The 27,115-nt window shown below is 56.0% G+C and overlaps 11 protein-coding genes across 11 annotated transcripts; 6 read left to right on the forward strand and 5 right to left on the reverse strand.

Annotated features, from left to right (window-relative positions):
• The first annotated feature begins 64 nt into the window (after positions 1 to 64).
• On the forward strand, positions 65 to 3,920 carry B0H18DRAFT_1004450 (fungal-specific transcription factor domain-containing protein). The gene is made up of 12 exons (XM_048028488.1): positions 65 to 374; positions 422 to 506; positions 553 to 580; positions 633 to 921; positions 1,041 to 1,653; positions 1,768 to 1,859; positions 1,910 to 2,018; positions 2,085 to 2,309; positions 2,363 to 2,568; positions 2,618 to 2,749; positions 2,802 to 3,396; positions 3,465 to 3,920. Exons 1-12 carry the CDS (start codon positions 132 to 134, stop codon positions 3,572 to 3,574), a joined length of 2,727 nt encoding a protein of 908 aa, XP_047893942.1. The 5' UTR covers positions 65 to 131; the 3' UTR covers positions 3,575 to 3,920.
• Positions 3,921 to 5,024: 1,104 nt separating this feature from the next.
• Positions 5,025 to 6,326, forward strand: B0H18DRAFT_1084865 (uncharacterized protein; the record flags this gene model as incomplete). Its single annotated transcript, XM_048031847.1, has 6 exons — positions 5,025 to 5,231; positions 5,292 to 5,447; positions 5,501 to 5,579; positions 5,633 to 5,741; positions 5,918 to 5,968; positions 6,026 to 6,326. 6 exons carry the CDS (start codon positions 5,025 to 5,027, stop codon positions 6,324 to 6,326), a joined length of 903 nt encoding a protein of 300 aa, XP_047893943.1.
• A 267-nt stretch (positions 6,327 to 6,593) lies between these two features.
• On the reverse strand, positions 6,594 to 8,737 carry B0H18DRAFT_1004463 (uncharacterized protein; the record flags this gene model as incomplete). The annotated part of the gene is made up of 7 exons (XM_048028489.1): positions 6,594 to 6,790; positions 6,847 to 7,759; positions 7,783 to 7,821; positions 7,872 to 7,984; positions 8,017 to 8,234; positions 8,283 to 8,400; positions 8,568 to 8,737. Coding segments are annotated over 6 exons (1,503 nt in total), but the record flags the coding sequence as incomplete, so codon positions are not given.
• Positions 8,738 to 10,570: 1,833 nt separating this feature from the next.
• On the reverse strand, positions 10,571 to 11,211 carry B0H18DRAFT_876027 (uncharacterized protein; the record flags this gene model as incomplete). Its single annotated transcript, XM_048040470.1, has 2 exons — positions 10,571 to 10,977; positions 11,025 to 11,211. 2 exons carry the CDS (start codon positions 11,209 to 11,211, stop codon positions 10,571 to 10,573), a joined length of 594 nt encoding a protein of 197 aa, XP_047893945.1.
• Positions 11,212 to 12,536: 1,325 nt separating this feature from the next.
• On the forward strand, positions 12,537 to 13,844 carry B0H18DRAFT_303381 (uncharacterized protein). Its single transcript, XM_048037461.1, has 3 exons — positions 12,537 to 12,712; positions 12,772 to 13,618; positions 13,684 to 13,844. Exons 1-3 carry the CDS (start codon positions 12,681 to 12,683, stop codon positions 13,768 to 13,770), a joined length of 966 nt encoding a protein of 321 aa, XP_047893946.1. The 5' UTR covers positions 12,537 to 12,680; the 3' UTR covers positions 13,771 to 13,844.
• A 193-nt stretch (positions 13,845 to 14,037) lies between these two features.
• Positions 14,038 to 15,563, reverse strand: B0H18DRAFT_1118677 (amidase signature domain-containing protein; the record flags this gene model as incomplete). Its single annotated transcript, XM_048033827.1, has 8 exons — positions 14,038 to 14,299; positions 14,355 to 14,487; positions 14,538 to 14,716; positions 14,781 to 14,919; positions 14,973 to 15,055; positions 15,107 to 15,185; positions 15,255 to 15,403; positions 15,457 to 15,563. The coding sequence occupies 8 exons, from the start codon at positions 15,561 to 15,563 to the stop codon at positions 14,038 to 14,040; spliced, it is 1,131 nt and encodes a 376-aa protein (XP_047893947.1).
• Positions 15,564 to 15,925: 362 nt separating this feature from the next.
• On the forward strand, positions 15,926 to 17,943 carry B0H18DRAFT_303388 (WD40-repeat-containing domain protein). The gene is made up of 6 exons (XM_048037462.1): positions 15,926 to 16,082; positions 16,135 to 16,642; positions 16,691 to 16,939; positions 16,990 to 17,069; positions 17,127 to 17,317; positions 17,369 to 17,943. Exons 2-6 carry the CDS (start codon positions 16,147 to 16,149, stop codon positions 17,763 to 17,765), a joined length of 1,413 nt encoding a protein of 470 aa, XP_047893948.1. The 5' UTR covers positions 15,926 to 16,082; positions 16,135 to 16,146; the 3' UTR covers positions 17,766 to 17,943.
• B0H18DRAFT_875905 (uncharacterized protein) lies at positions 17,813 to 20,887 on the reverse strand (the record flags this gene model as incomplete). Its single annotated transcript, XM_048040460.1, has 7 exons — positions 17,813 to 18,246; positions 18,291 to 19,392; positions 19,448 to 19,619; positions 19,675 to 19,772; positions 19,824 to 20,331; positions 20,386 to 20,750; positions 20,807 to 20,887. 7 exons carry the CDS (start codon positions 20,885 to 20,887, stop codon positions 17,813 to 17,815), a joined length of 2,760 nt encoding a protein of 919 aa, XP_047893949.1.
• A 197-nt stretch (positions 20,888 to 21,084) lies between these two features.
• B0H18DRAFT_1004486 (uncharacterized protein) lies at positions 21,085 to 22,068 on the forward strand. The gene is made up of 5 exons (XM_048028490.1): positions 21,085 to 21,165; positions 21,222 to 21,350; positions 21,389 to 21,453; positions 21,506 to 21,798; positions 21,849 to 22,068. Exons 1-4 carry the CDS (start codon positions 21,101 to 21,103, stop codon positions 21,643 to 21,645), a joined length of 399 nt encoding a protein of 132 aa, XP_047893950.1. The 5' UTR covers positions 21,085 to 21,100; the 3' UTR covers positions 21,646 to 21,798; positions 21,849 to 22,068.
• On the forward strand, positions 21,932 to 22,845 carry B0H18DRAFT_1004489 (uncharacterized protein). The gene is made up of 2 exons (XM_048028491.1): positions 21,932 to 22,398; positions 22,466 to 22,845. Exons 1-2 carry the CDS (start codon positions 22,183 to 22,185, stop codon positions 22,727 to 22,729), a joined length of 480 nt encoding a protein of 159 aa, XP_047893951.1. The 5' UTR covers positions 21,932 to 22,182; the 3' UTR covers positions 22,730 to 22,845.
• On the reverse strand, positions 22,846 to 25,599 carry B0H18DRAFT_1004494 (general amino acid permease 1). The gene is made up of 9 exons (XM_048028492.1): positions 25,045 to 25,599; positions 24,603 to 24,687; positions 24,435 to 24,549; positions 24,295 to 24,377; positions 24,224 to 24,239; positions 23,672 to 24,194; positions 23,279 to 23,612; positions 23,061 to 23,207; positions 22,846 to 22,904 (listed from the first exon to the last, which is right to left on the reverse strand). Exons 1-9 carry the CDS (start codon positions 25,497 to 25,499, stop codon positions 22,884 to 22,886), a joined length of 1,779 nt encoding a protein of 592 aa, XP_047893952.1. The 5' UTR covers positions 25,500 to 25,599; the 3' UTR covers positions 22,846 to 22,883.
• Positions 25,600 to 27,115: the final 1,516 nt, after the last annotated feature.

Consider the following 27,115-nt stretch of genomic DNA (forward strand, 5'->3'; position numbering starts at 1 on the left):
GAAAATCAATGACGGTAACTTGAGGCCAATGATGATTGAGCGATTTACTCTGCCGGGGTGGCTGCCGACTTCCGCTTGGTCGGACTCGCCACATGCTCCTGTGACCCGGGCTCGGGCGGACAGGATGGAGGATGGGGAATGGCCGACCTTCGTCTTGCATCCGCACCATCACCTCCGTACGTAACGACTGGCCGATCCCCCAGGCAGGCGAGGGTAGCGCAGACGGTACAGAACTCCATCCAGGGGACGACAGCTACGCCTTGCGGCCTTACCTATGCCGGCGAGCGAACAGAGACGAGAAAGCGCACGAAGCTAGCAATAATGAAGAAGACATAGAAGTGAAGCGAGCTCGAGGAGAGATATCTTGGCAGAATGTAGGAGGTGCGTCACGACATTGTTGTGCTCGGGAACCTCTGCTCAGTGTTGCAGGCTGAAGCTGAAGTGCGACAAGAAGCTTCCCTGTGGCTCGTGTGTCCGCAGAGGCTGCACGTCTATTTGTCCGAACGGTATGTCACCTGTAGACGTGAACTTAGAATTACCCCGCTCCTCCAGGGAGTCTGTCCGCCGGGCAAGGGACCAGGTGAGTCACGTTGTGCCAACCCAGTACGACCAAGGACGAAACCTTGACCAAGGTTCATACTCGCCGACACCGAGCAATTGCACCGCAAGATAGCCGAGATGAGTGAGCGGATCCGTCAGCTAGAGGACACCGTCGCCATATTCCAAGCTGGTGTCTCCAATGAACGACATCCGCTTCTCCGGGACGACCTGCTGAGCATCAAATTTGGCCCGGAAGTTCGTCGGACTGTGGATGACGAGCATCGGAGGGAAACATTGTCTTCAGCTATAGATGCCCTTGGCACATTGACGATCGGTTCTCACGGAGAGACGAAATACTTCGGTCGATCGGGCGGCTCTGAGGTGCGCCTCACTGCATGCAAGAGTTATGCATCGCACTCACCTGTATTGAACCCCGTAGACGCTCTTCCTGGTAATTCCCATGCCATGACTCACGTCATCTGCTAATAATCATTTTGAAGACAAACATGCCGAACGACGAAGAACCCGTGGAGAATCCAGAGGCGGTGGACGATGTTCCTGAGCTGCCTGCTGAGTTGGCCAACCTGCATCTGGCGTTTCCGCTCTCATTCTCGGACGAAGGTCATGAACGTTATCTGGATCAACTGGAAGCTTTGCTACCCATGCATCCACGTGCATCGGCCCTTTGCGAGGCGTACCTCGCGCACTTCACCTGGTACAGCCGACCGATCAAGCGTGACGAGCTAATCGACGATATCCTCACACCTATATATAATTCGATGAAGACTAACGCGTCCGGCGACAGAACAGGCTATCGTGCGGGAGGAACGGACTCGTCTCGCTGTCCCCATCTGCTCGCTGTGCTATATCTGGTGCTTGCTATTGGTGCGCTTGTTGACTTAACGATGCCACCGTGCAGCGCGGAGGCGGAGAAATACTACCGCCTGGGTCGAATAGCTCTATCTATGAGGTCTATATTGGATTCCCCAGAAATCGAGACCGTGCAGGCGGTCACCCTCATGGCTGCCTACCATAGTCTATGCACCCTGCGATACAGCATAGAAAGTGCTTGGACCTTGGCTTCGCTTGCGACGAAACTCGCTCAGAGTGTACGTGTGTGTGTTTGTCGTACCTGACTGTCAGCTGATGCGTCCATCCGACTAGATCGGACTGCGTAAGCAATGCTGTCTGTTGACACGCCCAGTCCTTGATGTTCGGCCTTCGTAGATCGTGACAGTAAACAGTGGAAGATGGAGGAGAAAAATGTCCAGCGGAGGCGGAACCTGTTCTGGGAGATATTCGTCTTGGAACTTATCCATGTATGTCTCGAAAAGCCGAGCCAAAATGGCTAAACTGACGCTTTCTGCAGTGTATCGCACTGGGTCGTCCACCGTCCATCAATTTGGCGCACATCGACTGTGAGCTTCCCACTGACGAGGATGCCGCCGTCGCGGACAATGGCGACACGATGCAAGGGTGTATGTGTCCTGTGCGATGTGCATGGTTTCAATTAGCTTGGCTAAAGCACGCGGTCCGTATGTTAGATTGGCATTTCAAGATGCTCTTTTCTCGCGACATCTACTCCCCTATCGTCGAAAGCATGCTTGCCGCCAAGGGACCTACTTACAACACCATACTGGATCTCGACCGGAGGATTCGTCAAATGACGCTACCTCCGATCAAGCTCTACCTCCGACCGGACGACGACGATTACAACAACCCTGCTTTGTGTATGAAGAGTTACCTCATGTCGCACTATCGTTCCCTCAGTGAGTCTGGGTTTTGACGAGGATCAATTGATACTCACGACACCCCCGATCAGCAATGATACATATCCATCGGACATTCTTTGCCCAAGCTCTGCTCGACAACCCCAATAGCCCGCTCTCCAGTCCCTACGCACCTTCGTTCCTTGCTGCGAATCGCTGTGCATCCATCCTCTTGAAATCCTTCATACACCATCACGAACGTTGCAGTGAACTTTGTGGCCGTTTCTGGGGAATGTGGACTCATGCATTCTCCGCGGCGGTGCGTTGATTGGTCCAGAGTGTTTTCGGTGCCTCATCGAGCCGTGCAGATCATCATCGGTGCAACCGTGATACGCATGCCGCAATCAAGCCTTACACCCAGCGCTCTCATGGAGCTCGACCTCGCTGTAGGAGTCTTCGAGAAAGGCGCAGTTAGCTCACTTCGTGCGAGACAAGGCCTGGTAATTTCGCATCAACCTCTGTGTTCGATGCGCGCTTAATGTTTGCTCTCAGCCGATCTTGCGGAAGATTCGCGACCGGGCCAAAAAAGCCTACGAAGAGTATCGCGACAGGCATCTCAACCCGGCGACCAACGGGACTCCAGCCCAGATCCCAGAGGAGTACCAACAGGCGCTCGCGATTTTCGGAGGTCAGACGAGGGTGTTGCCTAGCAGAGCTCTCTCGCGTAGACGCCAACGGAAGTCTGGACGGGCTACCACAGACAGTCCGTGGAGTGCGAGCCAGGCATCGAGTCAACATTCGCCAACATCGTCAAGTTCTGCGGTGACTCCTCCGCCGGCACAAACACCGAGTGACAGTAGCGGGGGCTCTCCCTCGCCCGAGTTCCAGCCCCATCCCGCGCTCATGATGTACCTGTCACAAGTCCCGTCGAACTCGCCTTTCCAGTCCGCAGACCTTCAAGCGCTACAAGTTCCATCCTGCCCACCACCAGCCCCTGCGCCAGTACCCCCCTTTCCGACAGTCCCTACCCCTGACCACAACCATACACTCATCGATTCCTATCCCCAAGGTGCTCAGGCGGACTTGGATTTCCTCAACAGTCTGCTGTCGAACCCTCAGTATCAGTCCGTACCGACATTCCCGAACGGTAATGGCTTCGTCAACGGCAACGCGATGCTGGGCGATACCTATAACATGCCGCAATCCTTCCCGGAGACGCCGTGATGAGCGACCAGTGGATGTCTCTCATGCAGGAGACCGGGCTGTTTGAGGGCATGGAGGGTATTGAGAATGACACTTTCACGCCCAACCTGTTCTCGTTCTGATGTAGCGTGCCCGATTGTGCTATGGATGTATGTGATGTATAGGTGGTAGTATGATCTGTCTCCGTCGTTGTATTGACTAGTGCTCTCGGCTTTTTGTTGTTGTCTACAGCGTAACGTATCGTTCTCGTTTGTACTGATAAGTAGTTACACTTAATTATAGCTCGCATGTCTGTCATATTACTCACGTATAGTCACAGCTCGCGATTCACAAACTTGCACATCGCATGCGCAGGAGGGCGGTGGTATCCGTGCGTCCATTGAGTCTTTCCATCAATTCTTCATCGACAGTAGAGCAAATGGACATTGGATGCGAACTCCTCGGAACTTGAGTAAGTACTATCATGATTACGTAGTACGAGTCGGATCTCTTTGGTCGCCAAGATTGACTGCTCTAATAACATACTGAAGAGCCTGACTTGGCGAACATCCAGATGGGCCTTTCCAAGCTTCACCGATTCCCCAAGCTCGCGCCTTGCCGTTTGCAGCCTGAACCGGGATGCCGTTAGAGGCCGTTAGTCGGAGGTGAGCTGCCGGGACTGACCTGATGGCCGCTGACCCGGATCTCAGATTTCGATCCTACGATGTTGGCGGTGGTTCTTGCGGTCCGTGCGGTCCTAGCTTCTTCGCACCTGCTTCGATCTGACTCTGCAACTTACCATGTAGGTACCATCCCATACGACCGCGACGAGCACCATGACACAGCCCCAAATCCTGCGGAAAGGCATCTACTGTCCTTCCTGCGGTCTCTGGCCCTCATCACTTAGCCATCGGAGCTCATAACCGAGTTAATCTGCCTAAGTACAGGCCCCGGGTAGTCGGATTTGGACCAGGTCCCTCAAGAGCTTCTGTTGGGCTTCTGCACCGTATCAGGCAAGGAAGCTGGGCTATGATGCATCGGTTGCTACCTTAGTCTACCTACCCAATCTATGGCGCGAAGTAGGTCCGCTGTTTTCCTGGTCTCCCTGTCGCGTCCCTCGGCGAATCGTTTCCGCACTCTGTCTGTGAGCTCGGATGCTTCGTCAAGCTCTCATTAAGCGTCCTACAAGCAAAGAGAATGGCACGAGAGATGGTCATCTCAGTAAGAGAAACCACCAGTTTAATGACGTCGATACTAATGGTATTCGTTCTCGCGCATTGAAGGTGAATTGATTAGCCTGATCCGGAACGTCGATCTTGACGACGCGCAGATGGATCATAGTATTTACCAGGTATTTACATCCGCGAGACCATTCTGCCCATAGCTGTCGGCATGAAGTCTGCCGCCCAAGAGCGAAATCACGTACGTCGGTCGAAACTCGGTGCCCTGCTCGCGTTGCTCACCGAGCTTAGCGTCTGCTAGACGTTTTTGCGTGCGGGGCAACCAGCGAAGCAAGATATATAATGATCATAGCCGAGCACTCCGTAACAGAGTACTCCCCGCATTCCCGTCTCGCTGGTCTTCCGGGGCGCCATGTCGACTCCTCCCCTCGTCAGCTGCAACCTGGGTACGGTAGCCCTTGAGAGCGTGCTCTATGGCATATTCCTCATGCTGTCGGGGACGTTCATGTACCTCCACTTCACCCGCGCCGTTGCACAGCGTTCTGGCAGCTCCGTGATACGCAAGTACATAACCCCGGTCTTCTTTGGGTCGGTGTTTGTGACATGCACGGTTACTGGCGTGAGTGGTACAACCCAGCTTCATTCACTGTGCGCGATACTCATTGGCGCGTTTTGATAGCATTGGGTAATGACTATCTACCGCCTCTTCGACGCGTTTGTCAACTTCCATGGAGGCGCGGCGCCGTTGCTTTACTATGAGAACATTGCCCTCACCACGGAGGCCGTCAAGACGGCGTTCCTGATCGCGACGCTCATCGTCTGCGATATTCTCTTCGTAAGTCATTGTATGCCTCGCGTCTAGATGTGCTATCCCTGAAATTGATTCAGATCTATCGCCTGTGGGTCGTCTGGTCATACAACTATTATGTCACCGTGATTCCGTGTCTTGCCGTCCTCGGGCTCTGTAGTAAGTGCACGGGACACCTGGCAAACACGCGTGTGCTGATATGGCATTATCAGTTGCGGGACCTGGAATCGTTTACAAGCTCACCCAGGTAGCAACCGGCAACTCTGTCTTCATCTCGTCCCTTAGCCAATGGATTCAAGTCGACTATTCGTGTACCTTCATGTGCGTATAATGACCCTTGGAGCTTTCACAGAATGTGACTCTCATTCAGCACAAACATCTACTGCTCTTTTGGCATTGCGTGGCGAGTGTGGCGTGTGCGCCAGAGGTCTACGTCGTATGGAGGTGGAAATCTGACGGTAAGTACCTCATATTCACCATGCCGATTGCATCTCAAGCCATGAACAGAGGGTCCTTGCGACGATCGTCGAGAGTGCCGCGCTCTATACGTAAGTCGATCAGACTCTCGGACTAGCTCTTCGTATCTGACGCGGCGGGGCACGCAGGACCTACGTTGCTTTCTTCTTTGGCTGCTATCAAGCGACAAGCAACCTGCAGTACGTCGCCGTCGACACCCTTGGCACCATCGCCGGGATCGCGTTCATGATGATCAACGTGCGCGTTGGCCTCGGCTGGGCGCAGCAAGCACACCCGTCGACGTCCTCCGGCATCCCTTCTCGTCGGGTACACACTGCACAGGACCGCTCCTATGTCATGCAGCCAGTCGCCGTCGACATCTCGAAGGTCGTGCAGAGTCACGACGACATGGGCATGCCCGTCGGGATGAAGAGCGAGCTCTCCGTTTAGCATGGAGAAGGGCCGGACATGGGAGGCGTGGCACCCGGGACATTGCAGGTATCGTGAATAATTTGTAGTTACGGCGCCGACCGCCGCGGATAGAGGCCTGCAGTAGAAAAGTAACATGCTGGTAGGCAGCTAGAATGTACGGAAGATACTTTCGCTTCGTGGACGGCCAGAGCATGTACCTTGACATGCTGGCAACATCTGTATATCGTATCCCATACACACCTGCGTTTCGACAGCGCGCGGAGTATCACTACCACAGTGCACAATGTTGTTAATTTTAGTCATCATGCCGCTCTTTACCATTTCTTATCAAGACTGCATCTATATATCAAGAGTGCCGTTCGCCGATCTTTATTTAGCTGTCACGCAGCCTGAGGCTCGTACGTCTCATCTTCCACTGAGACGCACGTAGGGTCAGTGCCATACCACGACCACCATCTCGCCTGCGGTATCAGACAATACTCCTACAACCTAGAAGTCAGCGCGCGCATCCAGAGAATTGCCGATTTGTTCGACTCACATCAGGGCCACACTCAGGCTCGCACTTGATCCAGCCAGGCCAGTCCAACCACTCGACGAGCTTGTCGAACTCACCCCGCCACTTCCGCATCAGCTCCCTGGCGACATCATCGCTCTTGCTCTCCACGTCGAACGCGTCCACCCATGCCTCCGTGTAAACTCTGCAAATTTCGTGTAGCACCTCCTCGACTGCACTCAGCAGGACCCGCTCTTGCTTCGTAAATCGCTCCATAGGCAGCCACCCAGCAAAACTCTCCGCGCAGTTATACGCGATGTTCGCGAACCAGTCTGGTGAGCCGATATGCTCCCGGGGCATGTATGGGATGAGCGATACGACGAGCTGTTTGCGCAGGAGCACCATGTGCTCAGATACGTTCGCGGCAGGGCTATGTAGCAAGTACTGCATATACGGCAGGCGGTCCGCATAGCGATCCTGCACGACGCGTGCGAGGGCGATCCAATCCACGTTACCGCGCACCTCGGGGCTCCAGTCCCTCGACATCATCTCGGCGATGTCTGCTCGTACGCGCGCGATGTCCGCTGCGGAGGCGTTGCCTGCGCGGTACTCCTCGCGCTTCTGGGAACGGCGGGCAGTGACAAGGGACGTAAGGGCGGGGTCGAAGAACGAGATGAGTGTGGAGGGATAGATTTGAACACGTAGCTCGCCTGGAAAGTTGTTGTGCCATGTGCCGGTATGCCGCGACTCAAATAAGGTGAAGGGAAGCGTGCCTTTCCAGCCCTTCGGCGGGATGAGCGGTGGGAGGTCGACGAGCGCAGTCGCATCATCTGCGGCGCGTACGAGGAGGTCCTCTCTCCCGGGTCGTAGCCCATGAAACGAGGCTTGCGGAGTCAGCTGACCATTCAGTGGATCAGCCGTGCTATTTGACGTAGGCTGAGGGAGGTCAGGCACTCCGCTGATCGTAGAGACAGCTGAGACGACTCGAGACCTTGCGATAGGTTGCAATGCATGATCTCGCTTTAGAGCTCATCAGTTCATGTCTAGACACCGTAACTGAGCTCACGTACAATTCCCATTCCATCCTGATGAAGCCGTCTATGCCGTGCGGTTTCGCCCAATCGCACCCGTCGTTGAAACGCGCAAGGTCGTCGACCTCCCAGTGACCCCGTGTGCGCCCAACCTCACCCCAGAAAAAATGTCTTGCGTGTCCACGACGGCGCCCAATTTGTTGGCGCTACAGCCGTCGAAGTAGATAAAGTTAAGCTCCCGCGTAGCCATGAGAGTAAAAAGGGTGCCATTCGATCCCCTGGCGAATATGAAGGCATGTTCAAGATCGAAAGCAATCCAATCCCTCGAGGCGTGTTCTCGGGTGAGAGACCCATGGTACAGTAACGTCCCAGCGGGGATGCTGGCGCGAACGATTGAGTGTCCTACCTGAGGCTCAGCATTCTGTGATGCGGCATCAATTCATGACCCACCATTACAATGCTTTGAATTCGGTGCCATCTGCAAGAGGGCTGCGAGGGACTGGAAAATCAGATTCCCGGAGGCGTCATTGCCCGATTCTTCATCCCAAGGTCTCTTCGCATGGATTCCTCTCGCATCATGTTCACGGAGGTGGAAAAGATGTTTGACGACTCTGAGCATTGGCTACTAGGGCCCCTGCTACGAGTAGGAGGAGGATGGAACACAAGGCATGAACGGCCGAACATTGCTGAGGAGTGATGAAGAGGAAGGAAACGGCCATGATATATGTACGGCACCTGAGTGATGGACTGCGCAAGTCCTACGGCAGCGGCAGCCTGTCAAATATGGTCGACGCTAGAACTTGTCAACCACAACGCCCGCCCTCCTCCGCTCATAAGTGTCACATTTAGAGTATGCTTACGGAGACTAGCCAAAACAAATCCTACTAGAATCAAGTAGACGTTGGTTAACCGCGGTCTCGTGTGCAACCTTGAAGGACGTGATGTAGACACGGTGTGACACTGACACGTGTTCCGTGACACCCTCACCCAGGAATGAGAGCAGCGACAAAGCCCTTACGACAGCCACGATGGCACCACTGGACAGCATCTGCTCACTCGTGCACCCGCCATCGATGTTCTCACCTTGTCCTCATGCGCTGGTCGACGACTCGGATCCTGCAGTGTCTCTTCGTCGCCTGTCTGGCGCCGGTTGCGTACAGTACTTGTAAGTCTTGGCACAGACGGTTCAAATTTGATGGTTCGCCACTGCGCAGATTGAGTTCTTGACCCTGGGACGAACCGGCTTCCGAGAATGCGACAGGAAAAGGGCCGGATATGGGAGTCATGCCAAGGCTTGGGACATTGCAGGTATTGTGGAGAATGGTAGTTAATGACGCAGCCGCGACCGCGGGTAGACGTCTGCGGTGGAAAAGTGCCATGCTGGTAGATAGAACGCAATACATTTTAGCTCTACGGACGATCACAGAAGACCCACCTTGATTCGCTTCACCGACATTTTATTCCGGTGTATCCATCCTGTTATTGCCATATAATGACGCTGCGCGGAGTATTCACATCACCCAATGTTGTATATATCAAGGGTACTGTTCTCCGAGCACTCTTTTCGTCATACTGAATGTGGTCTGGGTCCGTAGGTCTGATCCTCCATTGAAACGCAAGCAGGCTTGGGTCCAGTACTGGCATACCGCGAATAGTAGTAGTACCCATGTCTTGCCTGCGGCATGAAACAATACTCCTATACCAAGAGAATGAGCACGCGCTACCAGAGAGATATCGGTACGTTCAACTCACGTCGGGGCCACACTCGGGCTTGCACTTCATCCAGCGAGGCCAATCCAGCCACTCGACCAGCTTGTCGAACTTGCCTTGTCATTTACGCATCAGCTCCTTGGCCACATCCTCGCTCTTGCTCTCCACGTCAAACGCATCCACCATGCCTCCGTGTACACTCTGCATATCTCGTGAAGCACCTCCTCGAAAGCACCAAGAAGGACCCGCTCTTGCTTCGTAAACCGCTCGACAGGCAACCTCCCGGTGAAGCTGTCGGCGCAGCCTCGCGCGATCTCCGCGAACACGTATGCGCGCCGATCTCCTCCCGAGGCATGTACGGCATGAGCGATACGAAGAGTTGTCTGCGCACGGTCGCTATGCTATCAATGCTTCGCCGTTGGATTATGCAGCAAATCTGCATGTACGGAGGCGGTCCGCGTAGCGATCCTGCACGACGCGCGCAAGCTGATCCAGTCCACGTCGCCGCGCGCTGCGAAGCTCCAATCCGCGACATCATCTCGGCGATGTCTGCTCGTACGCGCGCGATGTCGTGCGGAGGCGTTGCCTGCGCGGTACTCCTCACGCTTCTGGGAGCGGCGAGCAGTAACAAGAGATGTAAGGGCGGGATCGAAGAACGAAATGAGCGTGGAGGGATAGACTTGAACCCGTAGCTCGCCTGGAAAGTCGTTGTGCCATGCGCCAGTATGCCGAAATTCGAAAAAGGTGAAAGGGAGGACGCCTTTCCAGCCATTCGGGAGGACAAGCGTTGGGAAGTCGATGAGTGCCGTCGCATCATCCATAGCATGTGAAAATAGGTCTTCTTCGCCTGGCGTAGGCCATGGTGCGAGGCCTGCGGGGCCTGCTGACCGCCCAGCCGCTCAACAGCACTGTTTGACACAGGCTGTGCGATGTTACGCTCATCAGGCACCCCGCTGACCGTAGCAATGGTGGACACGACCTCGAGACCGTCCGAGAAGTCGCAATACATGATCTCACTGTAGAGCTTATCAGGTCATGTCTCGACGCAGTACTGAGCTCACATACAAGTCCCATTCCATTCTGATGAAGCCGTCTATGCCGTGCAGTTTCGCCCACTCGCACCCATCATTGAAACGAGCAAACTCGTCGACCCGCCAGTCACCTCGTTTACGTCCAACCTCACCGTGACCCCAGAGGAATATATCTTGTGTATCTAGGACGGCACCATGCTTGTTGGCACTGCAGCCATCGAAGTAGATAAAATTGAGTTCCCGTGTCGTCGTGAGGGTCCAGAGAGTGCCGTCCGATTGACCAGTGAATATGAAAGCGTGCTCAGGATCGAAAGCAATCCAATCTCTCGAGGGATACTCCGAGTGGAAGGATCCATGATACAGTAATGTCCTGGCAGGGATGCTGGCGCGAGCAATTGAATGACCTCTTCGGTGTTCAGCATTCTGAACGCAGCACCAATCTATAACTCACCATTGCCGTATCTCGAGTTTGGTTTCATCTGCATGAGAGATGCGAGGGACTGGAATATGAGATTCCCGGAGGCGTCCTTGTCCACTTCTTCATCCCAGCCTGGTCTCCTCACACGGAGTCCTCCTGTTTCATTCACAACTGAAGTGGAGAAGTGGGCTTGATGAGCATTGGCTAGGACACCTGCCATAAGTAAGTATACGAGGATGAGGATACAGGGCTTCGCTAGCCAGAACATCGCTGAAAAGTGAGCGAAGAAGAAGGTGAATTCTCGGAGACATGCGCCTAGTAATATAGGACCCCGCGTCTGCGTAGGGCGACTAATTGGCCATAGTAAACCTGCCAGATGCCGCGCGAGATCCAACCCATATGCGGTTATACAGGCTGTCGTGCCCGCATGTCCTATCGGCATGCGGACATAGGCAAGCTTGTGGACGCTGTCAGTTCTCGGTGGGGAAGGCATCCCAGGTGAGATTCACACTGTAAATGCGACTAATTTTGGTACACCGATTCCTCTGTAGTCGACACGGAACTTGGCGAGTCCGTCAATGTCACAGCACCCCGAATGGAAGACGATTAAGTGTGAACAAAGACTCACCATACAGGGCCAAGCACTGACAGCTGCGGGGAAAGGAAGGTCTTACTTCGTTTTCCAACTACTTAGTTTGCTCCATGACTGATGATGATGTCGGTGAATCCTGGCAAGTAGCGCTCAGGATGACCATGCGGGCGAGAGGGATGCATGATGAAGGGCGGCGGCAGACTAAGGACGAAGTTGCTAGTGGATGAAGTGCAAGCCGTATGCTGAGCCAGCCACTGGCACCCCAGTCGGCTGCGAGGGCGTGATGCGGACACGGTGTGACACGAACGCGTGTGCCGTGACGCCACGCGTGTGCTGCGCGCGTTGTCTCACCGGGTCATCCGGAAATTGAAGTGGCCACGACGAAGCCACTTACAGCAGCCACGATGGCTCCGCTGGACATCATCTGCTAACTCATGCACCCTCCATGGATGTTCCTCACGTCCTTCTCTAATGCGCTGGTCGACAAGCCTGCAGTGTCTCTTCGTAGTCGCCTGCGTGGCGGTTGCAGTGTACAGTGCTTGTTACTCCTGGCAGACACAGCTCAACGTTAAGTTTTTGCCACTGCGAGAATCGGGTTCTCAACCATGGGATGAAGCAGCTGGAGAGAATGCGACAGGTAACCTCATCTTCCAGTCTCTGTCGTCTCTCATGCAAATGGCACCGAATTCAAAGTATCCCAATGGTTCGTATGAAAATGCTCTGCGACCTCTGCCACGCTAACTCAACACTCCTGGTCAGGTCACTCGGTCGCGCGTGCTACTATCGCCCCTGGTACCCTACTCTACCATGGCAGAGGCAACAATGAACGTCCAACCATGGACTGGCTCGCGTTCGACCCAGAACACTCCCAAACGTTCCTGCGTGGCCAGAACGGCACCCTCTTCACCTTCATGACAACCCGTGAGCTAAGCTCATCTATTTTGACGGTTGCAGCGCCAACAAGCGTGGCGGCGTGACGGACACACAGGACATCCTCATATGGGGTGACATTGGCCATGGGCGAGAGCCCTGGCACTCCGATCCCGAGCTGGACCGCATCGTAGACGCGTGTGCATGGGGAAGGAAATACGGTATCGATGGGTACATTCGTATGGAGTACGACTTGTAGGTCTGCCTCTCTGACGTCCTCTCAACTCTGAGTCTCAAGGGAGCTGACCGACCTTTCAGCGAAATCATGTATTGCGACATCTCCCAAGGCCTCGCATTGGTCTCCTCCCTCGACACTACACCCGACCCTCGCCTCGCTCCGCCGCTCATGGAAGTCCGACACGCAGGCAGCCGACACAACGCCTACCCCGGCGAAACGCGTGTGCAGGTCGACCCCTCCACGCTCATCTCGTTCTTCGACCCCGCCCTCACCTCTCTCACTGCTGCACGGCACGGGCTCTCCCGCACACAGTACAGAGTTGCACGCATCTCTCAAGACGACTTGGACGGCGTGCGTACCGACATCGCCGACATGGTCGCGCGCGACTCCGGTGAAAAGAGCGGCGTTGACTGGCGCACTCTCGCGCAAGTCATCCAAGAGAGGTTCGCGGACCGCCTGCTATACGTACGGTATCTACTCTATCATGCTCGCCTGGTGGCCGCGAATACCTCCGCGGCCGCTCAAGCTCACTCCCAGCTCCAGAGCATCACTGCGGCAGTACGCAAACAGCTCGTCATCTCGCTGAGCCCGTACATGCCCCGTGAAGGTATCGGCGAGCCAGCGTGGTTCGAAGCGACTGCGCGCGGGTGCGCGACGAGCTTCACGGCGCAAACCCCCAGCACGCGGTTCACGAAACAGGAGCGGCTCCTGCGCTACGCTGTCGACGAGGTGCTCCACGAGATTTGCCGGGTCTACACCGAGGCGTGGAGAGATGCGTTCGGCTTCGAAATGGCAAGGACGGACGAGGCCGTCGATGCTATTATTTCGCACCCAGTGCTGGAAAAGTGGAGAGCTGCATTCGACGCTCTCATCGAGTGGCTAGACTGGCCCATATGGATGAAGTGCGACCCTGCATGCGCCGTCGATGTAGGTCGTAGTTTGATGTCTGCTCGTGTGCTTGGAGTCCTGATTCGTTCGCGTGATCGTGCCAGGAATTCTGTGAGATGCCTCAATTAGCACCATGGCAGACTGGGGAGGCTCAACCTCGGTGCATCGCCATAGACAGCGGATGGGTATAGCTTAACTTCAAAACATAAGTCATTCGTACACCAACTCCCAAAAGTACCATAGCACACTGATCTGTCTTGTGTACGCAATGAAGAACATCACAACGCTGTGATTGCTGCAGTTCAAAGCCTGAATTCAGTTGTGCTAAAGTTCACCCGACTACACCTCGCTCTGCTCGCACACTCTGGCGACATCGATCACCATCTCATCGCATCCCCACTGTCCCACAATGCTAACACCGACAGGCCAACAGTCTGCCCCAAGGCCGGCTGGTACGCTCATGGCAGGAAGGCCAGCAAGGGACGCCGGGACAGTGAGTACGTCTTGCACGTACGCGTCGAGGACACTACCGTCGTCTTCCGTTGAGGAAAGTGGCGGAGCAGTGCGAATTGCGGATGGGTGGAGCAGGACGTGCACGCCTTCGTTTGTGGCTTTTGTGGGGAGGAAGTTAGGACGTTCGGTACGGCGAAGACACGATCGAAGTCTGCACGGATTAGGTTCCGGACGCGCTGCGCTTGAAGGAAGTAATTGTCGAAGGCACTGCGAGCGAGTACTAAGTGAGGTCACCTCCGACACTAGAAACAGGTCGACGTACTCAGCTGACAAGGCATACGTGCCAAGCAGTATACGCTTCTGGACCTCCTTGCCAAAGCCTGCTGACCGACTATGGGCATAGACGTTCGCCGTCTTCGTTTTGTCAGACCCCGGCGGTGGCGCTTTGTACAAACCTAGGAAACGTTAGTCATTGTCGCGCGTTCTTGTGACCCAATTCACTCACCGTACTCGATGCCATCATATCGCGCCATATTACTGCTTGCCTCGGCACTGGAAATGACGTAGTATGCGCTGAGCGCATATGGCGTTGAAGGGAGGGAGACTGGGACAAGAGAGGCACCGCGGGACTTCAGGTGCTCAAGAACGCGCCGAAGCGGTTTAAGCGTACTCGGATTGAGCTCGCTGGGGAAGTACTCCTACAAGTTGTCAATGGTCTGCGACGTCAAGACTATTCGGCGGTTCTTACCTGTGGAACGCCAATACGTAGTCCGGCCAGTGATCCGCCGGACAACCGTGGCCCATGCTCCTGGCAAACTTCAACAGCCTTTTGCCGTGTACTCGGATGAGCTGCTGTTGGGTCTTTTGCATCGTATGCGGAGACACATCTAGAACAAGCTACAATATAACCTAACAGTCGTTCCCAGATATGAAGACTCACTGAATACCGTTTTCACGGTGTCCACACCTCTGGCCATGACTCCGACACAATCCAGACTGTCCGCGTACGATACAACGCCCCATCTACATCACTAGTCAGCGGGAAAGTAAATCAGAAGACAAGCATAACCATACCTGCTGACGAGTCCATACGAAGGCTTGAGTCCTACGACCCCGCAGTAAGAGGCCGGCAGTCGTATCGAGCCGCCAGTGTCTGTAGCCAGTGCACTTTCCTTCACTCACATTTCAGCATTCGTCCAACGAACGGAACATCTGCACTTACGCGTCACAGAGTCTAGCAGCCACAGCAGCCGCGCTACCTCCAGAGCTACCACCTGCTGACCGACGTTCACGCTTCTCCCAGGCGACTTTGCTCCCGCTGCTCGAAAGGGGTTCACGACCGGTCCGTGCGCAGAGTACGTGTTCAGAGAGCTGCGCCAGTGTTCATAGCACATCCAACAGCTGTATAAAGTCGATAGACTCACCCCATCCCGAACTCGTCGCAGTTGGTCTTTCCGACCACACTTGCACCGTGACTTCGGAGCAGCTCCACGACAGTAGCATCAAATGGTGAGGTAAAATCAAGCAGCATGCTAGATGAGCATGTTGTAGGCATATCTGAGGTGCAGATGTTGTCCTTGACAGCGACTGTACAATCACTCAGACGTTGCCCTGAGACTCGCGGTGCCGGACGTGCAGTATGAACCAGTGCATTGACGCTAGCATTGACATCCTCTAGAGAGCCGAGTGTTGAGATATGGCGGTATAGGCTTACTGGCGGGCTTGCTAGATGTTGAGACTGGATAGCAGCAGCGCGAGCAGCCTGAGGCAGCATTGCTCACAACGCCGTATGAGCGCCTGCACGATCCCGAATATACGTTGTTTGGCGTTATTGACCAAAGGCTTTCAAATTTAACAAGGACAAACAGCCGCTCAACAGCCACTGGTCGCCTTCCTTTCCTGGAAAATATTCCCTCAACCGATCGGCGCAGGACTTGTGTATCCCCCGCTGGTTGTGACCTTCAGCATAACAGCCGACCTGTTTCTTGACTGTTCAAGTTGGCAAATTTTGCACAAAGATCATCTAGGGCCCTCAGCTATATTTTCCAAAGTAAGTCTATGCATCCGCGACTTCAAGCTCACCTGTGTCTTAGTGATTACAGTCGGTTTAGACTATGGCTCCGTCCATTCATAAGAAGGTCAAGATCAGCGCAAACCAGTCAAAATCCGTAAAATCTACTGGGCACCGAGCGCCAACAGTAAAGGAAGCGGCAAAACATACCGCTAAACCTGCTCCTGCCATTGTCTCAGCGAAGGGGAAAGAGCGTGCTTCGACTCAAGCACCCCTCCTCAAGGCTTACCAAGCCAAGAGTGCTGCACGCTCTGAGGCTGGGCCTTCCTCAAGCGCGCCGCCGGCGACATTCAAAGTTGTTGCCGGCTCGTACGAAAAACTTCTATACGGCCTGGAAGGGTCAACACGTGCCGAGGGCTCTCGTTACAGCTTCCAGTTGAAGCCCATATTCATATTTCCCGCACACATCTCTTCAGTGCGAGCAGTAGCTGCTTCGCCACAAGGAGGCAAATGGTTGGCGACAGGCAGCGGGGATGAGATCGTAAAGGTCTGGGATTTACGGAGACGGAAGGAGATTGGAGGGCTCATGCATCATGAGGGTACGTCTCCCGTTGTCTTCTGAGTGATCTGAATCTAACTGTGGGCAGGTTCCATCACGCATTTGGAGTTTCCCTCTCGGTCGCATCTACTTTCCGCGTCGGAAGACGGCACACTATGCCTCTTCCATGCGCGGGACTGGGGTGTTCTCCGGTCACTGAAGGGTCACAAAGGACGTGTAAACTCCGTCGCCGTCCACCCATCAGGCAAGCTTGCTCTGAGCGTTGGGAAAGATCGGACGTTGCGCATGTGGGACCTCATGCGAGGAAAGGGCTCGGCGAGTACAAAGCTTGGGAAAGGTATGCACCTGCTGCTCCCCTACAATATCACAGCTTACGAGCCGTTCCAGAGGGTGAGGTCGTACGGTGGTCAACCGATGGTTCGCAGCTCGTCGTACTCTCGCAATTGACTATCGACCTTTACACAAACGTAGGGCACCCCGTGTTCCAGCAGTGTCCCTTCTCGCAAGCTAACGCATCACAATAGGACATGCAACTGCGACATATAATCAACCATCCTTCACGACTACACGACGTCAAGTTCTGCAAACGAGTGAATGGCGAAGGCGAGGTTTTGCTTGTCGCAGCGGAAGACAAGAAGGTTTCGATATACGACCTTCCATCCGACCCAGAGAAGGCACCTTCAATAATCGCTGAAATGGTCGGACACAGCAATCGGTTCGTCATCCAGTGAATCATTGTTGCCTTCACTCACAATGCCATGCTCAGTGTGAAGGCGATCGAGATTCTGGCCATCGCCCTACCCTCATCCAACAGACCATCAACCACCATTGTTAGCACCATATCATCCGATGGCAAGATTCACATATACGACCTGGCGGATCTGCCTGCCACTCCGGAACAAAAGCTCCAATTGACTCCGGTCGCGGAGTACGACACGAAGGGCTGTCGATTGACATGCCTTGCACTCGCGGACGGCGAGGTATTGAGTGCCGTCGACGCAAATGGCAAGCGCAAACGGAGTAGCGACGAGGATGCAGAGGAAGGCGAGGAAGATAATGTGGGATGGACTGCGCAACAGCTCGATGAAGCTGCGTCCGGCGACGAGCAGGAGATTGAGGGAGAGGCCGAAGCCGAGAGTGACAGTGGTAGCGATGATGAGTAAATGCGCAGAAACTACCGATACAATGCCAGTTATCCAGAGAAAATACACTACATAAAGTCTATTGCTCGTTTCCGAGCCCTCGGTGCTTTGTTGACCTCTAGCGAGGGCGGATGCATCTCGACATCTAGTGGTGACTTCGAGGGCGAAGGCGATATGGCTGCCGCAGGTATCTTCTTCAGGACCTCGGGTGGAGGCGCTTCCACCCACATACTGTCGTCTTCGTCTTCGTCTTTATGCTCCTTTCGTTTCTTTTTCTTCCGCTCCCCGTCCTTCGTCCTGTCCTTGGTTTTCGGTCGACTCGAGGGAGGCGCTCCGAGGTCAGCAGCGCCCAAGCCATCCTCGTCGACGTCGAAGGTCAGAAGAGCAGCTTTTGGTTTCTTCTTCTTATCCTTCTTGTCCTTATCCTTTGTCTTCTCCTTCTTCGACTCTCGGTCACCACGGGGGACAAAGGTTGGTTTGAAGGTTGCCAAATCAATCTTCTCTGCCACGCGGGCCCAGTAGTGCCATTGTCCTTGGGCTGATAACTAGGAGTAGCGGACTCTGCGAGAGCGAGGTGCGACGGAACCTCTTCTGTCTTTACCCCAGCCGTGTTCGCGGCTGTAGATACGGCGCCACTCGACTCGCGTTGCACCTCCTCGTCCTCAGCGTCTTCTTCGTCACTATCCTCATCGTCGCTGGCGAAGATCGCTTTGAAGATGTCCATGGCTGGCCGCTCATAAGTGAGCGTGTCTCTGCCCTGATCCTCGTCCTCCCCGAGGCCCACATTCGCCATATCACGAGGCCCGTTCCTCCGCCCGCCCGCCGCCGCCTCAGAGCCATCCGTGATCGCCCCGGCGCTGACGAACTTGGACCCCGGCGCAGCACCCGCAAACGCTTGCGCCATCTCCGCATCCGCGTTCTTCGCCGCGGCGGTGGGCATCGCAAGGTCCGCGGTCGCCGCACCAGCCTCCGCCGTCATGTCCACCTCTGGGTCCTTCACGCCGAACCGCTTGCAGAGCAGTCGCGCCGGCTGCCATGGGTTGACTTCGCGCGTCAGCGGGCCATACATGCCCATCCGCACCGCGCCCATCCGCGGATCTTCGTCCTCCTTATTCTCCTGCTCTTCGTCTGCACTTGGTTCGGCAGCTGGTACGGGTTGATGCAGGCCCTCCACAATCTGCGGCCCGGTCTCGACAATTACTGCACTCCGGAAGCGCCCAGCCATCGCGGCTGAAAGCGGCTTGAACACCGTCGCTGACTTTGCATAATCCCCGAGCTCCTTGTTGAACTCCTCGGCGCTCTGTCCAGGCATGGGACCGACGCCTATACCGGAGGGACCACCTACGCTTTCCCGATTCGCCTGATAGTTGAGGAAGGCAGTGTACCGCGACTGCTTGACGGGGTCCGCAGTGAAGGGTTGAAATCCAGACAAAGCGGCCTTGGCGATCGAGGGATGTAGTGTAGGGACCTCAATCTGACCGGGCACATGAGGTGGAGGGGGTGGCGGGGCAGCAATGGAAGGAGTGGCCGGAGCGGTGAGAGCAGCGTTCTTGATATTTTGTAGACGCTCGCGATCTTTCTGCGACATGTAATCGAAAACGGAGCGTGCTTGCGACGGCAGCGGTGTCTCGCCCAGCATAGATCCTCGCTAGGGGTTTGAATCCATTAGAAGTGAAGCCCACCTCAGAGACACAGTAGCGTACCTGATCTGCAGACATGAAGCTATCCTTCCATTCCGCGTGAGTCTTGGGTGTAACCTTGCCGGGAGGAATCTGGCCGGCCTTCGTTTGCTCCGCGTTTTCCTTTTCTTTCTCCTGGTCCCACACGCGTCGAGGGTTGGGTGTCCATCCTGGCGGAACATCCGGTAGGGGGAACCTACAAAATATATCATCTTTAGATGGGAATAACCACATTCATGTAGACAGCTTACCAGCGGTCCTCAGCCACAGGCCTATCCGAAAGCACGAATCCTTTCACGACTGCGCGGCCGTCGTTGAATGTTTGCGTTGCGGAGGTGGATGCGACTCTCTTGCCAGAGGACATCAGCTTTCTGAAGATAGCTTGAGTCACTGTACTCACAGATGCCTGGCTTCGAGCGCCGCGTCTCGAGCTGGAGGGACCCATCGTTATTCGCGTGTCTTCATCGTCCACAGCGTCATACGCCATCCTTGATCGTCCACTCCTGCCCGTGCCCATGCTGCTATCGTACACGTCCAGGTCGTCTTCGTCCGCGTCGTTCAGTGCTCCTAGGCCGAAGCCAGCTGCTAATTGAGGACCCTCCCTCGCATTCCGCCCGACAGCTTCCTCTAGGCTCATGCCTGGAGTATAGCCGAGCCCGTGAAAGTTGTCTTTTCGGGGGGCAATCAGAACAGGTGCATCTCTCCGTGGGTACATATGCTTCTTAGCCTCCTCGTCCTCATCCTGTTCACTCGGTGCAAGGGGCCCCAGCTGCGCGCGCCGCTGAGCGTAGGCTAATCGCGGACCGACACCCTGTCCGAGACGCCAGCCCATCTTCTTGAGAATCCGTGCACCAACGGAGTCCTTCGGCGCAGGGGCGAGCGAGGCCTCTAGGGTAGCAGTAATGTCGCTAACACACCTTTATCAGCCAAACTTCTCACACAAGAGCATCACAGCAACGCACTCCTTCTCCTCTTCCTCCGCGCTCGCCTTTTGCTTCAGCTCCCTCTCCGTCCCGCCGAAGTCCATCTCCTCATGCTCGTCCACCAGCTTCCTGCCGTCCTGCAGCTCCGCGAGGTCCTCCTCGTCCATGAAGTCCTCGGGGCGCGCCGCCTTCGCCTTCGCACGCTCCGTGCGCGAGGACACAAACGTCGACGGCGCCCATCCTTCTTTCGAGCCGACCGAGTTGAAGTAGCCCGCGGAGAACCCGCCGGTGAAGGCGCCGTGCAGCCGCCGCCGACCCTTCTCATCGCGCACCTCCTGCTTCCAGAGAGGGACGAACTCGCCCGTGTCCTTGCTCTTCTCAAGCGGAGGCAGCGGTGTGCCGATCTGCGGTTGCGCGTCAGCGAGTGTGGCGGCGAACGGGACATTGAGAGCGTGCGTACCAGGCAGAAAGATTCGTTCGCCTTGGAGCTGGAGGGATCCACCCCGAGGTCGTTGAGTTTCCGTTTGAGCCTGCTGGTCATGTTTGCGAATAGACTCCTTGAGAGCAAGTAGTAGGCGCAGTTCGGGTCAGACTGAGAAGATCTCCTCGCAGCCTCCCACAGCGGCTCGATGGGCTCACGAAGCAAGTGACGCAGGTCAGTAGAGCATATGTATCCACGTGATCAATCGAGATTGCGTCGACGACTCGATCGACGATGTCTCCTCAGACCGCGTTCGATGCAGATTTCCGGTCTATGGCTATTCTCCCTCGGATTCACAACCCATACCACCATGAATTGCTCCCTTCAGAGATCTGGATGTACATCATTGATCATTGCACCAAGGCCTCCCAGCGGCCTGCTTGTCTCTCTCCAGGACTTTCCACAGCCGCACCATCCCTGCCTTGTTCCGCGAGATCATAGTCTGCTTCAGTGCTTGGGAAAGCTGGCTGTCCGGGATGTCGGACGACGAGCTTGACGAAACGCGTTCGTCGAGGGCGTTCGCGTTCTGCGCCGTATCACCCTCGATGCTTCGTTTGCCAGCGTGGTGAGGGTCCTCGAGATAGAGGCTTACATGCAGAATGGGTCCGGAGGGGTGTTCGAGAATTGTCAGTATGGGGTGTCCGGAGTGACGGCGATAGACTGAACGTACAATTCCAGGCTGCTTGATTGAAGCCATCCAATGCCTGCCCAACCTCGAACGCTTCTTATGGATGGGATGCAGTCCGTTACCGTCCCTCGGAGTAGTGGATGCTCTTGCTGCGTCGTGTCCGAGGCTACGAGGCCTCATGCTGCCGTAAGTAGTGATGTTGGCTGACAGCACGTCTGTGCATTCATATCACCAAATTCTAGGATCTTCGCGTTCGCCAAACTTCCGTTCCACAAGTTAAAAAGCGTCCGCTCGATGACTTTCATTGGACAATCGAAGAAATATCCGACCCACTCCTGGACGACTACCTGGATGTCCATGTCAATATCGATGAAGAGACATTTCCAGACTTACGCGAACTGTATTTCTTCTTCCCAACACCAGCTAGCGTCAGCTCGCTCGGAAGCCTTTTACAGCAGATCACGCATCTCAGTCTGCTGTTCCTCCGTGATCTTGGCCATCTCGAGGTTGTCCTGCAGAACCTGCCTCACGTCCAGTCACTCACACTACAGGCCTCGCGAGATACCCAAGAAGCGCAGCTCTTCGCCGCATTCAAGCATGGTCCCTTCAACTTCCCGCGCCTGACTCAGCTCGCGATCGTCGGCGAGGAGAGAGAGGTCGCTCTCCCGCTGCCCGCAACGAGGGTCTCTCTGCTTGCGCAGCTTGTCCGCGGCATGCCGACCCTCCGATGTTTGACTGCTCGATTTGCATCGCATCGACCGACCTGGAGTTGCTCTCCCCGGCTCTGAAACAACTCCGGGTACTAGGTCTGCACGTTGCCCCGGGCGATCCAACTGGGGGTTCTTTCAGTGGCGCCGTTCGCCATATCCCGGCAGAGCTCGATGCGCTGGCCTTGTTTGTGTCGAGCGGTACCATTAACCACGAGCGCGAGTGGGCTGAACTGGTACGTCGCCCGGCCTCTTCACTGGCACGTCTACATAGGCGTTCATCATTGCTCACGTCGCTGTCAGTGGATGAGATGTCAGCGTCTGAGATTCTTCTACTTTCGCGCGTGCGACGATGTTGCAGGCGATGCAGAGGTCACTTTGAAGCGCTTCGCGGAGGCGGGCAAGTCCCTGCGGCTCGTCGGGCTGCAGAGTGCAGTCCACAACGTGGAGCGCGACTCGGAGGATGGGAGCGTGAGGCTGTCCAAGAAATGGTCCGAACGGAAAGTCGAGTACAGGGGAGTCGGTGACTTTGACTGTCCGGAGTGGGATTGGTTGACACTGGGTTGACGGGGGAAAAGTATTTTGACTTCTCAGTTCTGAATTCAGTGGCTTTAGACGTATCTTCCAATGCTCCGATCTCGACTTCCGAGTGTATGCCCTCGATAAAAGCACACGCCTCCATGATTGTCTCGGTAGTTCGTCGTCGTCTTCATTCAGTACACTAATAGCGGACAGTAAGTATCTACAGCGAGGTATCATATATAGCGCGCAGGACACCGTGTACACAACCCCCAAGGCGCGTGCGCACGCCGCAGCGCACAGGTTGGATAATTATATATATAAGGGCGGGTGACTGTAATATGACAGCGTAACTGAGCATGAGCCAGGGTGCGTACACGTGAGTATGCGAGGTGCGGAATGCGGGTGGTAATGAGGGTTGGGGGTCGGCCAAGAAGGGGTGCTCAGAAGATGGGGCGCCGATCTTGCCGAAGAACGTCGTAGCTGGTACCTCGGGGATTTCTGTCTCCTCGAGGGTCGGGATAGCCTGTCACGCGAAAAAACGACACCGTCAGCTCCCCACTGCATCACAGCACCAAGCCCAACCAGCCGACGTACGGTGACAAAGTCCATCTCGTCCGGGCGCCACGCTCTTGTGCGCTTGAACACCTTCCAGAACACGAACAGCACGACGAAGATCGGGATGTTGATGTACGCGGTGATGAAGGAGTCCGTGTTCCAGACCCAGAAGACGGCGTACCCGTTGATGAGGATGAAGAACGCGAGCCAGCAGATCGCCCACCACGCGAGGTACGGCTGCAGGCCGCTGTAGTAGCTGAACTTCGTCCGGTCGATGCCCTGCACCTTGAGGCCCTTGTAGAACCGCAGGTACGTCACGCATATCGCGCCCCAGGAGAAGAACCCGGCCGTCGTCGACAGGTTGACGAACCAGCTGCGCGCGTTTCGTCAGCGCACCGTCCTCACGACCAGAGACAAGCATGGATCACTCACTTGAACACCGTCTCAGCGCCGCTGGAGACGTTCATGAAGCTGAGCCACGCAAAGGCACCAGACACGAGAATAGCAGCGATGGGAAGGCCGTTCTTCGTGCAGTACCCCAGGATCCTCGGCGCCTGCCCCCGGATTGCAAGACCATACAAAATACGACTCGCCGAGAACAAGAACGAGTTACCGGCGGAGAACGCGGACGTGAAGACACACGCATTGATGAACGCAGGAAGGACCTTGATGCCCGCACGCGTGAACGCAATGACATACGGCGACTCCGCGGCGGTGCCTGAGGACTGGAGGAGGTCGGGGTCGTTGTACGGGACGAGCATACCCGTGATGAGGATCCCGAGGATGTAGAAGACGAGGATACGCCAGAACACGCGGCGCACGGCCTTGGCGATGTTGCGCCGGGGTGATTGGGTCTCGGATGCGGCGATGGCGACGAGCTCCATGCCCTGGAACGAGAACGCAGCCTGGACGATGACAGAGATGAGCGCAAGGAGCCGGTCGAAGCCGATATTCCCTGGCACAAGGTTGCCCTCGCGACGGGACCCGGGTTGTCCCAGTACTGCCGGTACACGTCAGTCAGCCCGTCGCGCGTGTAGCTGGCGTACTGGACTTACGCGGAAGCCAACACGGTCATGGGACGGTCCTCCACCGAGGTCAACGACAAGACCCGTGATGATCAACAACGTTATCAAGAAAACTGGCAGAAACAACGGATCAGTATTGATGAAAGCGCTGCTAGATGAGCGATTCCGACGGACTCTTATGATAGAAAAGCAGAATTCTGCTTCACCGAACCACCGGACGCCGAAAATGTTAATCGCGCACACACCGACGGTGATTGCTGCGGTGTAGGCAGCGGCGTGACCGGTCTATGGGAGACGAGCTTAGCACAGCCGCAAGGAACCGGGGATGGAAGGCCTACGTCGGCGTCCCAGAAGGTGAGCAAAACGACCGCAGCGCTAATTTCGACGGGCGTGGAAATAGCGCTGGTGTAGAAGTAATTCCATCTGTGAAGGACCAGATCACCGTCAGTCAATTGAATTGCGTTTCATCATGTCCAACAGCTGCCAGAGCCATTTGCGACGTGAATCCACGGTCCACGGAGCGCACAGAGCCAGCAGCACACGCAAAACCTGCTGGTGGCAGCGGCGTCGACGAGTTGGCGATATTTCTTCTTAGCATGTGTCCGCATATCACGAAGTGCGGCTGAACATGGCGACGTTCGCAGCATGTCGGGGACAGCGGCGCAACACCGCAAGTGCCCTGTTTTCAGTGGAACGAGGCAGTCTGGCATAAGGGCGTCCAAGAGTGGCCCATGTGCGTGGGCATGGCAGCTGTCAAACCGGTATCATCATGGGACTCACCCAAGCGCGAAGCCAAGAGCGGGGTCGGCCCAGCGTGAAGCGTAGTGGGGGAACGAGCCGGAGATGGGTGCGAACGCGGTCATCTCACCGAGCGAGCAGAGGGTCGCGTAGCCAACGGTACCGACGAGCGCGTAGCCGATGAGGGCACCTAATGGTCCGCCCTCACGCAGGGCAGCACCCGACCCGAGGAAAAGACCCGTCCCAGTGTACCAGCGATCTGCAGAACATGAGGAAAGGTCGTGTGCGGCAGCAAAGACGTGGATGCGTACAGCGATCATCTGGACATGGCGCTGCTTGAGCTTGCGCTGGACCTGGTCGAGGTCAGCGGGGTCGAATTGATACGCCCTGTCGTCCTGGACGGCGAGCTCCTGGGTGCCCTTCTCGAGGGAGGAGCCCTCTGTCTTTTCGTCGCCAGTCTTGCCGACATACTGGTCGTGGTAGTCGTTTTGGTCCATGGTGCGGACGGCGGCGGGTCGTCAATGCGGCGTGAGGAAGAAAGAAGCAGAATGGCGGGTCGGGCGAGTGCTTCCCACATATAAGTAAATTCTCGCGCGGGGAGCGAGTCCTGTCATATGGGCGTTCGAGCATAGTGGGCGATAAGCGGCCTACCCGACGCCACAGATAGCCCTCCCTCGCACATTTGATTGGCGACTCCCTCCCTGCGACACGGCTGTGCCCGCCCTGCCTGTCGCTCGGTTCTCGTCCAGTCTCAACCAAAAATCCTGGAATTGTGCTCTCCTCCGAGCCACATAGGCCGAACTACCGGGGCAAATTGCGGGCGCTCGGGACACGGCAGAAAAACTCAGCGGGCCTCAGCGGGCCCCAGCGGGCCAACGAGATCTCAACTCAAATTGATCTCACCAGGCACCGCAAGATCGCTTCCGATCGCTCCTCGCGTGGTCGTCTTAGTTTACGCCCCTCCCGCGACACTGATCACAGCTCGGCCCACTCGCGCGACCATCACCCTCGCGCATAGCACTCTCGCGAGTAACGTCGGTATACGCCAGGAAGTCCCCTCACAAGCCACGGACCATATCGAATACTCGGGACTTTGCCACATGCTCAGCCTGTCACAGTATGACGCTAGTGTCCCACTTGCCCCAGGCAGGACCAGAATGGCTCGGAGACTCGTCCCTATCTAAGCGCCGCACCGTCCTACTTCCGAGTCCGTCTTTCTTGAGGTGGCCAGGAATCTGGCACCCTGCACGGGGCCATCACTTGGCGAAGATGAACTGCGCTGTCCTGGACAGTTCAGGGCCCCATCCAACGTCTCGTGCTATGTTGTCTTGCAAGGATGTCGCGGTGATAGTTTGCTGTGTATCAGGTTCGAGCAGCCGCTGAAAGGACGTTGATAGCTCCATATTCCAAGGAACGCACGCGCTCGCAGCTTCCATGACGAGGAGTGTCGGGCGCAGTGGTGCCGAACAGCACCCGTGCGCCACTACCATGGTGGCCAGGGCGGTACGGTACTGTAGCCATCACGGCTCAATGAGCAGGGAAGCCGGGATCGTCGTTCTCGATACAGCCTCCGGCCTGGGCAGGACACGCCTGTCGTACGAACAACGCTACCCTTGTACTCTCAGAGGACATGTACAGCTACACCACCCCGGTTCATCAACGTTGACGCTGTCACGGTGATGTGATCTCCCTCAGAGACGCGCCGACGCGCACGCAGTCACGGTATAGCCCGCCGTGGGCCCACCTCACCTCCTCGACGTGGCCGGCCACGCTGTGCCCGGCGACGTCGAGCGCGGCGCACACGACCACTGCGGGAGCGCCCCAGGCGCGCGCGCATTGATCCGGCATGATCGATCTGCACAACCGCATCTGCGATCTTGACCGCCGGCGGGCATCGCGAGGCGGCTGTGCTGACTCTTCTGCTCAAGTCAGAGAGGGCACCCGACGCGGCTGCAATAATTGCCCAACGCACATATATCGCATCACTGGCAATATCTCAGCGAGGTCGTTCAGCAGGTGCTTCGGCGAGCCTCGCTCGCCTGCATTGTTTCTATCGATGGTGGAGGTACGTGCTCAGGCTGTTGTCGCGCTTTGCAGAGAGCAGAACTTCTGC

This window comes from Fomitopsis serialis, assembly GCF_022376445.1.
Source record: "Fomitopsis serialis strain Sig1Antser10 chromosome Unknown B0H18scaffold_29, whole genome shotgun sequence".
NCBI classification, from domain to species: Eukaryota; Fungi; Basidiomycota; class Agaricomycetes; order Polyporales; family Fomitopsidaceae; genus Fomitopsis; species Fomitopsis serialis.